Below are 12,850 nucleotides of genomic sequence, written 5' to 3'. Positions count from 1 at the left end.
CGGAGACGAGCGATGCATCGGAGGTGGAAGAAAGCGGTGCTGGTGAGGGACCGGATGTGGGGGAGAAAAGATAATTGGGGGTCGAACCTGACGCCTAGGTTGCATCCAGGTTCGGAGAGTTTTAGGGGGAGGTCGGGTAGTTGGAGGAGGTGAGAGCCATGAGATTTTAGACGTTGACGAGAGCCAAAGAGTATGGCTTCCGTCTGGTCAATGTTCAGCTGAAGGAAGTTTGCACTCATCCAGCCCCTGAGGTCTGACAGGCAGAACATCAGGGGACTGGGGGGGGCGCAAAGAGAGGTGGAAAAATAGAGTTGGGTGTCATCTGCATACACGTGAAAGTGTACCCCATGTCTGAGAATGACATCCCCAAGAAGGAGCATGTAAATCAGAAAGAGGAGGGGGCCAAGGATGGATCCTTGGAGTACCCCACATGTAACTGGGTGAGAGCGGGAGGAGAAGCCGTTTGTGCAGATGTACTGCTGGCGGTTTGTGAGGTAGGACAGAGGAGGGGAGCTGGGTAGCAAGTTGGTGGGGAGGGGGTTGAGGCAGCAGGTGGTGGGTTTCATGGAGGTGATGGTGGGTGAGAGGGAGGAGGGAGAGATGGGGAGGAAGGAATGTAGAATAGGGGTGGTGGTAGGAGCAGATGATGAGGAGGGTAAGGAGGACAAGAGAGGGCGTGGTGGTGGGTGACAAGGGGCAGGTGGATGAGGCTGCCTGGTGGATGTTAAGTATATTAGATGAAAAGAATTCCATGACCTCCTCGCACTTGGAATTTAATACAAAGATTGAGGAGGCCTGAGAGGGGGCACGGAGGAGGTAGTGGGTGGTGGAACAAAGGATTTTGGGGTTGTGTTTGGCCTCCAAGATGATGTTGGGGTAGAAGCCATTTTTGCTCGTGTCAAAGAACGGCGGTAGCTGTGGAGATGTTCGAGCCACAGTTGGCAGTGGACTGTCAGGCCAGTTTTCCGCCATCTGCGCTTGAGCAGATGGGTTTGGGTTTTTTGGCGGCGGAGATGGTTGTTGTACCGGGGGATAGGGTGGGTTTGGAGATGGTCCTGGATTTTAGGGGGACAAGGGAGTTGAAGGTGGAGGAGAGGCGACCGTGGAGCAGCTGGATGGCTGCTTCAGGATCTCCGCGGGTGGAAGGCCAGAGAGATAGGATGTCTGATGATGAGAGGGCCTTTGTGAGGCTCTCAGGGTGTAGCCTTTTCCAAGGGTGGTAGAGAATGGTTGAGGGCTTGGTGGAGGAGAGAGGGATGTGAGAGGAGAAGAAGATGAAAAAGTGGTCCGAGATGGCCTTGTCCACTATGCTGAGGTCAGAAATGTCAAGGCCGTGGGTGATGATGAGGTCAAGTGCATGACCACAGGTGTGGGTGGGTGAATTTATATGGAGGGTGAGGTTTAGGGAGGAGAGGAGGGCAGTGAAATCGGCAGAGTTTTATGCTAATTGCTGACTTTGGTTCCGAGTGCAGTTGTGTGAATCGCTTTCATGTATTTAAACCCCCACCGTCCCCCCCTTCATTCAAAGTGGTTGAAAGTTGGCACCAGGGAATGGAACAAGTTTCTACTTTGAGACCCCCCCCCCCCGGGTATCAGCATCAAACACACACGCTTTAACTATAGCAATGGCAGCAAAGCTCTCTCTACTGCATTGAAATAGAATAGCTTAAATCCACACTCCAATGTCCTGAAAGGAAAAGCAGTGAAGACTGTCGGAGACTTTCCCAAAGTTATTGCGACGCTTTGTAATTGAGCGAAGGAATGGGGTGGATACACAGCACAGCCCGTGGCTATCCCAGTGTGTGAGCAAACCCCAGCCCCGAGTCCAGCCCCCACCCCCACCCCAGCCCATCTCCCAGCACTCAGCCCATCTCCCAGCACTCAGCCCATCCCATCCCCCAGCCCCAGCCCCCAGGCCACCCCCCAGCCCCCCCCACCCCCCAGCACTCATCCCATCCCCCAGCCCCCCCCACCCCCCAGCACTCAGCCCATCCATCCCCCAGCCCCCCCACCCCCCAGCACTCAGCCCATCCCATCCCCCAGCCCCCCCCACCCCCCAGCACTCAGCCCATCCATCCCCCAGCCCCCCCCCCACCCCCCAGCACTCAGCCCATCCCATCCCCCAGCCCCTCCCCACCCCCCAGCACTCAGCCCATCCCATAGCCCAGCCCCCAGCCCCCCTCCACCCCCAGCCCCCCTCCACCCCCCAGCCCATCCCATAGCCCCCCCCCCACCCCCCAGCACTCAGCCCATCCCATCCCCCAGCCCCTCCCCACCCCCCAGCACTCAGCCCATCCCATCCCCCAGCCCCACCCCACCCCCCCAGCACTCTGCCCATCCCATAGCCCAGCCCTCCTCCACCCCCCAGCACTCAGCCCATCCCATCCCCAGCCCCCCTCCACCCCCCAGCACTCAGCCCATCCCATCGCCCCCCCCCCCCCAGCACTCAGCCCATCCCATCCCCCAGCCCCCCTCCACCCCCCAGCACTCAGCCCATCCCATCGCCCCCCCCCCCCAGCACTCAGCCCATCCCATCGCCCCCCCCCCAGCACTCAGCCCATCCCATCCCCAGCCCCCCCCCGCCCAGCACTCCGCCCAGCCCCCCCCCCAGCCCCCCCCCTCCCCGCTGTGGGAGCGCAGTGAGAGCTCCGGCTGGGAACATGTTTGTGGCGATGGCCGCGGTTCTCCTCCTCCTGTGGGTCTCACCGGCGGAGCAGAAACACAATGACTTTTACTCTTTTAAAGTAATAAACATTAGAGGCAAATTGGTTTCCCTCGAGAAGTACAGAGGATCGGTAAGTGGATCTGACACAGAGAGAGACAGACACAGAGAGAGAGAGACAGAGACATGGACACAGAGAGAGAGACACAGACACAGAGAGAGAGACAGAGACACAGAGAGAGACAGACACAGAGAGAGAGAGAGACAGAGACACAGAGAGAGAGACACAGAGAGAGAGAGACAGAGACACAGAGAGACAGACACAGAGAGAGAGAGACAGAGACAGAGAGAGACAGACACAGAGAGAGAGAGACAGAGACACAGAGAGAGAGACACAGACACAGAGAGACAGACAGAGACACAGAGACAGACAGAGACACAGAGAGAGAGACAGAGACACAGACACAGAGAGAGAGAGACAGAGACACAGACAGAGAGAGAGACACAGAGAGACACAGACACACACAGAGAGAGACAGACAGACAGAGAGATAGAGATAGACACAGAGAGACACAGAGTCAGAGAGAGACAGCGAGAGACACAGAGACACAGAGACACAGACAGAGAGGAACAGCGCCGTCCAGACACGAAGCGGATTGTGCAACTTGCGCTTTGCCTGAGATCCCCCAGTGCTGACTGACCTGCCGGGGGGGGGGGGGGGGGGGGAGTGGGGGGATCGAGGGGGGAGACCTCCAGTGACCTGCTCAGTCCAAGCCCCTTTGGAGCTTGTGGTCATGGGAGGGTCTGCATTGGGGCCCCGTATCCAGGAGCCCCGTCTGTGTCTGTGGACGTGGCACCGTCTGCACCTTCCCATCCTGAGCCCCGACAGCACTGAGCCCCTCCCTCACTCACTCCCTCCCTCCCTCCCTCACTCACTCCCTCCCTCACTCACTCACTCCCTCCCTCACTCCCTCCCTCACTCACTCACTCCCTCACTCCCTCACTCACTCCTCACTCCCTCACTCACTCACTCACTCCCTCACTCACTCCTCACTCACTCACTCACTCCCTCACTCACTCACTCACTCACTCATTCACTCCCTCCCTCACTCACTCATTCACTCCCTCCCTCCCTCCCTCCCTCACTCACTCCCTCACTCACTCACTCCCTCACTCACTCACTCACTCACTCACTCACTCCAGGGCACCGCCTCCATCTGGACTCTGATCTGCCTCAGGATTTTGAAGTTTAGAAGTTTATCCCCACCCCCCCCTCACTCACTCCCCCCTCTCTCACTCCCCCCTCTCACCCCCTTCTCCTCCCTCCCCCCCCACCCTCTCCCCCCCACCCTCTCCCCCCCCACCCGCTCACTCCCCCCACCCTCTCTCACTCCCCCACCCTCTCACCCCCTTCTCCTCCCCCCCCCCCCCCCCCCCCCCACCCGCTCACTCCCCCCACCCTCTCTCACTCCCCCACCCTCTCACCCCTTCTCCTCCCCCACCCTCTCACTCCCCCACCCTCTCTCACTCCCCCCCCCATCTCTCTCACTCCCCCTCTCACCCCCTTCTCCCCCCCCTCTCTCACTCCGCCCTCTCTCACTCCCCCCTCACCCCCTTCTCCTCCCCCCACCCTCTCCCCCCCACCCTCTCCCCCTCACCTCTCTCACTCCCCCCTCTCACCCCCTTCTCCTCCCCCCACCCTCTCACTCCCCCTCCCTCTCACTCCCCCCTCTCACCCCCTTCTCCTCCCCCCACCCTCTCTCACTCCCCCCACCCTCTCTCACTCCCCCACCCTCTCTCACTCCCCCCACCCTCTCTCACTCCCCCACCCTCTCTCACTCCCCCCTCTCACCCCCTTCTCCTCCCCCCACCCTCTCTCACTCCCCCCTCTCACCCTCTTCTCCTCCCCCCTTCTCAATCACCCCCTCTCTCACTCCCCCCTCTCACCCCCTTCTCCCCCCACCCTCTGACTCCCCCCCCCCTCTGACTCCCCCTTCTCACTCCCCCCCCACTCCCCCCCCCCCCCCCCCCCCCCGCCGCGCGCTCTCTCTCTCTCCCTCCTTGTATCATAGTCACTTGAATGCAAATGCAAATCATGGGCTAATGATTTAACTATATTTTTGTATCGGAATGGCACTGTTTGATATGTCATTTATCTATTTATTTATTTGACCAATTTTATTGAGGGGATTGATGGGATCTTGAACATTGATCCGAGCAGGTAAATGGGACCTCGGTTTATCCTCTCATCGGAAGGGAACCCCCCTCTAGCGAGGCAACCCGCTCCCCGGAGCCTCATCTGACATTCACTTTCTCAGGTATTAGGAAATCTGGATTTTTTTTTCTGGATCTAATCACACAGGTTTTTTCCCACGAGAGGGCACCACAGCTTAACTGAACAAACCTTTAAGTGAAAATCGCATTCAGTGGAAACATAAAGACCCAGTTGGAGAGAGGTTAAACATCATAATAATGATCCTTGCACTTGATAGTGCCTTTCGGGTCTTTTAGACGTCTCAAAGCGCTTCACAGAATATATTGTAAATATTTGGGGTGTGATTTTCCAACAGGGCTTTGCAGTTGTTCCTTCTTAGAAAACCACATACTGTATGTGTGTGGGACTCAAGCCTCAGTTGTCACACAGGCTTACAATGACTTTTGTTTTTGTGCTGTAAAAACTACCTCCATGTTAACACACATTTTAGTTGAAAAAGTTGGAAGTGGCTTTAAATGAGGATTGGGTCATCTTCCCACTGCCCCCCCCACCATGGCCATTCCTCATGGGTAAGCACCTGCCCTGCTCTCATCCCACACCTGTGCACTTGCATGTTACAGATGGGGATTGAGAACCAGGACTCTGGCAGATTTTAGTCTCCAGCTGAGAGGCACTAGGACTAAAGTTGGTACTCCAACTATATATTTTGCAGGCAAAACACGGCAGCCAATTACGCACAGCAGCGTCCCACAAACAGTCGTGGATTGAAGTGCCCATTATTTTTTTTGAAGGAATTATTACCCCCAGAAAAGTGATCCACCAATTGACTAACAACCGGGTTCTTACTTACTGCTGGTAAACAGAGGTGTGTGGAGTAAGGAAACTTGCCCAACATTTCACCCTGCTGGAAATCAAACCCAGGTCTCTCGCTTGGGAGGCGAGTGCTCTAACCACTGAACTACAGGGCTCCACAAATATGATGGTAGAGGGGAAGGGAATAGATATAGCGTTTTTTTAAGAAATCATATTCCAGAGAGATCACAGTGTTGTTCTCTTATCTCTTGTTCGTGTTATCATTTCACTTTCTGTTCTCTGTTTAATTGGTTCGATCAGTCCAAGTCGGCACAGTAAAAGGGTTAGAAGCCTTGGGTTTGTATCAGGAGAGCTGGCTGTCCTGATTGTATCCTGGAGAAGGTAACAGAGAAAGGCAACCTCTCGCTCCTCTCAAGGCTTTGTTGAATTCAATCTGAATTGTATTCGGATTACTCATCCTTGATTGCCCATTGCCGATCAGCTTTTAGGATCAGGTGCATGGACGGAATGGATAAGGCATTTGTTCCATCTGTTCCCGTAGAACATATTGCCTTGGAAACAGAATTAGCTTCTGCTGGAGTGGGTGGGGGAGGGAAGAAAGGAAACAAACAGCTTCAGATGCTTCTTATCTCTACTGCAGTTGAAGAAAAATGGAGTTTGCTGAGATTCAGAAGAGCCCCTCTGGTTACCATGGTTTTATTTAAGCTTGCAGCACTTCTTTTGTGTGACTGAATTGAAGGTATGGCCTTGCATATTGTTGGTCATAGAGTTGCTTCATGAGAACAGAACTAAACAACCATTAGTGTAATTCTCCAGCACATTATCACTTCAACATCAGTCTGTCCAGTTAAAATGGAGCTCAGTAAGAGAACGCTGATGGTGGCTATATTAAGAATGCTTCCCCACCCCCTCCCTCCCTCCACAGTTTTCTTTTGTACAATTTACTAAAAAAAATCGAAAATAATTAGCTTATTGGTAAAACAATTAAGTAATTTATACATTTCCACATTATCTGGGCAATTTGCATGAAGATTTATTTTATACAACAGATGTTATCCTCACTTTGTATGTACTTTTGCAGACTATGCATTGGGCCAACTAGTTTCCCACTCCACAGTTAGTGTAATAACTAATAATAATGGTTAGTGTAATAACTAATAACACAATGACTAAAGACTGTAAGGGGTAACTACTTGGTCTCTTTTATATAACATTTGAATTGTGTTTTTTTAAGTTAATTTTGTCAGTAATCATGATTAGTATTGCAGTAATCCTCACGTAAATTGTATCTGTTGGGACCATATATTTAATATAATTGATGCAAAGTATGAGTTATGTGAAACTTATAAATAACAAGAAATTGACGGATCTTGAGCAGATGTACGACTTAGGTGATTATATGATTTATCCAGATCAGACTTAATAATAATAATCCTTGCATTTTATATAGCGACTAGACACTTCTAGACGCCTCAAAACACTTCACAGAATATACTGTAAAACAAATTGACTGTATATTTTGTGGGTGAAACACGGCAGCCAATTGCGCACAGCAGTGTCCCACAAACAGTCATGGATTGAAGTGACCAATTTATTATTTTTTTTGAAGGAATTATTATCCCCGGAAAAGCGATCCACCAATCGACTAACAACTGGGTTAATAATAATAATAAATAATCCTCGCATTCGATATAGCGCTTTTCACGTCTTCTCGACGTCTCAAGGCGCTTCACAGAACACACTGTAAAGTGAATTGACTGTATATTTGTGGGCGAACGCGGCAGCAAATTGCGCACAGCAATGTCCCACAAACAGTCGTGGGTTGAAAATGACCAATTTATTATTGTTTTGTTTTGGAGGTATTATTATTAGGCTCTGTGTGAAGTAAGGAAACTTGCCCAAGGTTTTGCCTGGAATCAAACCCAGGTCTCTCGCTTGCAAGGCGAGTGCTCTAACCGCTGAACTACAGGACTCCACAGGACTGCTGTAAGTTTTACTGAAGCTGTCTAAAATGTTATTTCCATTCTCCAGGTCTCACTGGTTGTCAACGTTGCCAGTGAGTGTGGCCTCACAGAGAATAACTACAAAGAACTGCAACAGCTGCAGCGAGACCTGGGCCCAAACCATTTCAATGTGCTGGGATTCCCCTGCAACCAGTTTGGGAGTCAAGAGCCGGGAAGTGACCAGGAGATTGAGAGCTTTGTGCGCAAGACCTACAAAGTTTCCTTCCCAATGTTCAGTAAGATCGCTGTCAAAGGTATTGGCACCAACGCTGCGTTCAAATATTTAATAGGTAAGCAACGACAACAAGAACAACAACTCACACTTATATTACAACCTTCACGGAAGATAGAGTCTCGGAGCGCCGGGCAATGAGCAAAGATTAGAATCATAGAAAGTTACAGTACAGAAGTATCCTCTAATGTTTCGCCCGTAAAATATGCAGTCAATTCACTTTATGGTATATTCTGTGAAGCGCTTTGAGACGTCTCAATGATGTAATAAGATGCTATATCAAACGTAAGAATTATTATTTATTATTATTATCTATTTGCAAAGTGTGTTGCTCCTGTTTGTTGGTGGTCTGATCAGTCTGCAATTCTAAATTAATCAGCCTTCAATAAGCACAGCGTAAATGCTGAAGAAAAACATTCTTATCAGAATATTTTACATTTTACAGCACCCGCTTGTTCCAATTATTGGTAATGAGCTGAAGAAAAACATTCTTATCAGAATATTTTACATTTTACAGCACCCGCTTGTTCCAATTATTGGTAATGATCAACAGTTTTATACTTGCAACCTGATGTATTATTGTAATAATCATCCAGTTGGAAATTCAAACCAAGGTGTGTTCGGGAGTTTAAATTGCCGAGATAGGAAGATTATAACTGTGGAGGAAGTTGAGAACAGAATTAATAAGAATATCTGGATTTTCATCTGTGAGAGAAAACTATTCTTCCAACTACTGCCTGACTGAGGAACAAATCCTGTCCCTCCCATGAGCTTTCTGAAGGACCAATGATCTCATATGTGAAGCTCGATGTTTTATTGAATGAGTATACAGTACTGAAAATCACCGTGTGTTGATGAATACAAGAGGCTGTTTGGCATGGTGGAATCAAGGCTTAATGAAATTACTTTGTTTTTGTGTTCAGGGTAAGCAAGTCAGAGTAGAACCACTGAGAGACTCGTGTCTTTGGTTCAGATCTGCTTCATTAGCATTTATAGAAGCAAAACGACTGCAGATTCATTCACAAATTAGCACTCCAGTTGCTGAATGTCAAATAAGAAATACTGCATCTCTAGAGTCTACATCAAAGTGGTCCGTGATTCCACCTAGTCTTAGCCATCTCATCTTAAAACTGAAGGCCGTTCAGTTTCTTACATTTTAAAACAAAATGGGGTTACACAAGCTAACAGTTCTTAATTAGAATGGGTATAGATAAAATAGACAGTCACTACACTTTACAATATATTCTGTAAAGCGCATTGAGACATGTCAACAATGTGATAAGGTACTCTATCAAATGCAAGAATTATTATTCAAATTTAAATCCAAATTAAAGATAGAATTCCACATTTCTATGCAATATTAAATTGTAAGACAAAATGATCCCACAGGCTACGATTAGAGGGAATTTCTGCCCTTGAATCCACAAGACTCAATCTCAGACTTAGATGTATTCCTCATCTCAATGCTGGTCTTTTTGAAATCCGTCACTCACCAGGTCACCTCAGTCTCTGTCAGCTGATACAAACATAAATATAATCATCCGTGCATTTGATATAACTCCTGATCAAATCCTCGAGACATCTCATGGCGGTTCACAGAATATAATGTAAAGTGAATTGACTTCATATATTTTGTGGGCGAAATGCAGCAGCCAATTGTGCACAGCGATGACCCACAAACAGTCGTGGATGAGTGACCGAATTATAATAATTTTTTTTCAGCACAAAAGACTGTTCAGCCCACGTAATTTGTCCATGGGTGTTTCCTGCTCCAGTGCCATTCCCCATTTGGCTTAGCTTCAATAAATATTGGCAGTATCCAGCTCCACATTCTAATACAGCAGTTTTGCCTGCAAAAAAAAGGCATTTTCTTCTGTCCAAACCCACCCATCCCCTTCAGCAATCAGGGAGAAATGTCATAGTGCTTTGAATTTCTTGTAAAGTTTTACTTGTGCTCAGTCACCTTCCTCAGTCTGAGGACTGTAAATAATGGTCACGGCAATAATCAGACTGCACTTCCTTACAGATGCCTTTGGGAAGGAACCGGACTGGAATTTCTGGAAGTATCTGGTGGACGTGAATGGAAAGGTAGTGAGTGCCTGGGGTCCAACTGTCTCCATAGAAAAGATCAAGCCCCACATCACACCTCTCGTGAGGCAACTCATTATCAGCCGAAAGGATGAGCTGTAATTTCCCACTGACTACACATTCTCCAGCATTCAGCCACTGTCTCACTATTCAGCGTTGGATTAATTCACTTAAATCCCAGTGGTATTTGATTGGAGAATAGTTCCCTCCCCCTCGCCAGTAAGCAAGATGTTCTATGCATCATTCATAAATGGTTAAACATTTTGTTTATTTATAACTTCTTTCCATCAGTTATTATTACTTTGTATTTTTCAACTTAGTTTTTAAAAAAATTGCTTTAGTTCATTACTCCTGACATTTAGTGTTAAAGGTCATGAGAGGATTCGATGTGCGGCTGGATTGTTGATGAGCTGTTTGCACTTGTTGGTGAATACACAAGCAGGGACATTACTATAGGATAGGCAGTGGCTCAGCTAGAAGGGGGTTTAGGAAAAGCATCTTCGGGCAGAGGGTGGCGAGAACATGGAACTCACTGCCAGAACCTGCGGTTGAAGCAAAAAAAATCAATGTTTGTATTTAAGAGGAAACATGTTGCTTTCAGGAGGTAGAAAGGAATAGAGGTGTAGAGGAGAGGGGAATAGGAGGAATGAAAACTTGTGTGGAAAGATAGTATTGCAAGATCATGGTTTCTTCCAAAAACTGGAACATCAAACAGAGTCCACCTTTATGTGGGATTGATGCTGCAACGTGAGGTTGCTACAAGGTCGTCTGAGATTAAATGTGTCTCTACAAACAATATCTGTATTCTTTTTTTTACATTCCACGCTTTAATGTTGAACACACGACTGCTCCAGTGATTCCGAAGGTAAAATCAACCCACAAATCATTTCTTTCTCACAACAAAAGGTTGTGAAAACTCAGAATGGACAGCTCCCAGTCAGCTTATAGTTACAGAATCAACCGAGGGGTTTTAATAGGGAGATGGACACTTCAGAAATAATAAGAGCATTTGGGCGTGGAGGAGAGATGCTGAAGTGAAATTGGATTGAAAAAAGGTTGTGATGAATGTCTATAGCGGTGGAGCAGACACAGTCACAGTCCTATGTACAGTCACAGTCCACACGTGTTTCCTTCTCAGGCCTTCCCATGTTAGTGATATGAATCAGCCACCAGGAAGAGTGGGTGAAGAGGTGTCTGTTCCTCTGATTATTCTCCCCTCTCCTTTGTGAGAGAACACTTGCACAGGTTTAGGGGGTCTAGAACTTGAGGTTATAGTTTTAAGATCATAGCAATGAGGTCCAGGAAGGTGTTTGGGAGGAAACTTCTCACACAGAGAGCTGCAGGAGTGTGGAATTCTCTGCCACAATCAGTTGTTGGGGTGGCAGCCATACAACAACACCTTGCATTTATACAGCGGCCTGCACGCCGGGTAGCTTCCCGGAGCTCTGAGAGCCATTTGCACATTCAAAACAAGTCTGGATATGTGGTTGAGGTAGAATAAAGTTGAGGATATGGGGAAAGGGCTGGAATATGGGACTAGGGATAGGATCAGGGTGGGCTCTCATGTAGAGTATAAACACCGACCCACTGTTTCTGAGCTGTACTATCTATGATGCTCTGCACTAAAACAAGGAGCTCAATAGCTTGGGCAGATTGAACCAAGTTTTGGTGCTTCAAATGACTGTATGTGCCATTGTTTGGGACACATTTCATTTTGCGTCAAAGCAACAGACGTTTGTTGTTGAAGTAAGATTCCAAATCTGACAGATCAACTATTTTGTCTCACCATTTTTAGGAGAGGGGAAAGTAATGGGCTCCTGTTCACTGTGTGGTGCTATGTGCTCTGTATTCTGAAATTCTAGTGCTGTACAAAATAAAATGTACCTGAAAGCAACTCTTTAGTGAATACATATCGGATGTAAGGTTTGTTATTGTTACAGCATCAAGCGTTTTCTATTAAGTGATTCCGGTGTCCTGGCCTCAACCATATTCCAGGTAAACCCAGTTGTTAATTATGTGAAGAAATATTTTCGGATGTCTGTCCTGAAATTGGTCTCTGCATCTCTACACCTGTAGCCTCTAGTTCTGCTGTCTTGGCACATCCAAAAGTTTTGTTCTGGATTAATTTCTCAATCCTAGCTGTACAATACAATGCAAAATCGTGTCCGTCGTGTCAGGAGGGCATCTCAAAGTGCTGAACACTGCTAGCTGGGCAACCAAGCTGGGGGATGGGGAGGGGAAGGATGACCGAAAGATGACCAAAAGCGGGGTCAAAGGGGTATGTCTTGAGACGGTCCTTGATCAAGATGAGGGAGGGCGTGAGTCAGATGTGCTTTGGGAATGGAGTTCCAGAGACCAGAGGCAGAAATACTCAACATACAAAACAAGTAGTGACACAAAGGGCATTTGTCCCTAAATATTTACTGAGTTCATTGCTGGAAACTACTGTGAGTATTCCTCTATAACTGTAATTGAATCAAGGTATTGACGAGAAACTAATCACTTTCACAATTAAACACTTCTATTATGATACAAAATGACATTTGTAGAGTGCCTTTCACATCGGGAGGACACAATATTAAATAGTCAGGTTACCTCGATGAACAATTTTATGTTTTTCCAACTCGAATCGAAATTCTTACAAAGCAGACGTGTTCTTTTCATTCCTAGATTATTACAGTGCTCAGCTAAGTCTTCTTATTGATTAGGAGGAGCGCCCTTCTCATGTAAGGAATTGAATTATTGATTAATATATAGATTTTGAAAGTGTGCACTTCAAGACTAACTGGGATTGTTGCTGAGTATCATTCAGCAATTGCCCTCACAGACCTGACTGT

The 12,850-nt window shown here is 47.9% G+C and overlaps 1 protein-coding gene and 1 non-coding gene across 2 annotated transcripts; one reads left to right on the top strand and one right to left on the bottom strand.

Moving 5' to 3' along the window:
• The first annotated feature begins 2,634 nt into the window (after positions 1–2,634).
• On the top strand, positions 2,635–11,907 carry gpx7 (glutathione peroxidase 7). Its single transcript, XM_042335930.1, has 3 exons — positions 2,635–2,795; positions 7,722–7,983; positions 9,952–11,907. Exons 1-3 carry the CDS (start codon positions 2,661–2,663, stop codon positions 10,113–10,115), a joined length of 561 nt encoding a protein of 186 aa, XP_042191864.1. The 5' UTR covers positions 2,635–2,660; the 3' UTR covers positions 10,116–11,907.
• trnag-ccc lies at positions 5,774–5,845 on the bottom strand. The gene has a single exon. It is a non-coding gene; the product is annotated as a tRNA-Gly (tRNA).
• Positions 11,908–12,850: the final 943 nt, after the last annotated feature.

Source organism: Callorhinchus milii, unplaced genomic scaffold, assembly GCF_018977255.1.
Source record: "Callorhinchus milii isolate IMCB2004 unplaced genomic scaffold, IMCB_Cmil_1.0 Scaffold5, whole genome shotgun sequence".
Classification (NCBI taxonomy): Eukaryota; Metazoa; Chordata; class Chondrichthyes; order Chimaeriformes; family Callorhinchidae; genus Callorhinchus; species Callorhinchus milii.
This window is presented reverse-complemented; position numbering and strand designations above follow the sequence as displayed.

Bases quoted from the DNA above. Each gene is read 5' to 3' on its own strand.
- gpx7 (XM_042335930.1), top strand. From the start codon at position 2,661: ATGTTTGTGGCGATGGCCGCGGTTCTCCTCCTCCTGTGGGTCTCACCG. The intron at 2,796-7,721 runs GTAAGTGGATCT...TCCATTCTCCAG, and splicing joins TCGAGAAGTACAGAGGATCG to GTCTCACTGGTTGTCAACGT. The intron at 7,984-9,951 runs GTAAGCAACGAC...ACTTCCTTACAG, and splicing joins TGCGTTCAAATATTTAATAG to ATGCCTTTGGGAAGGAACCG.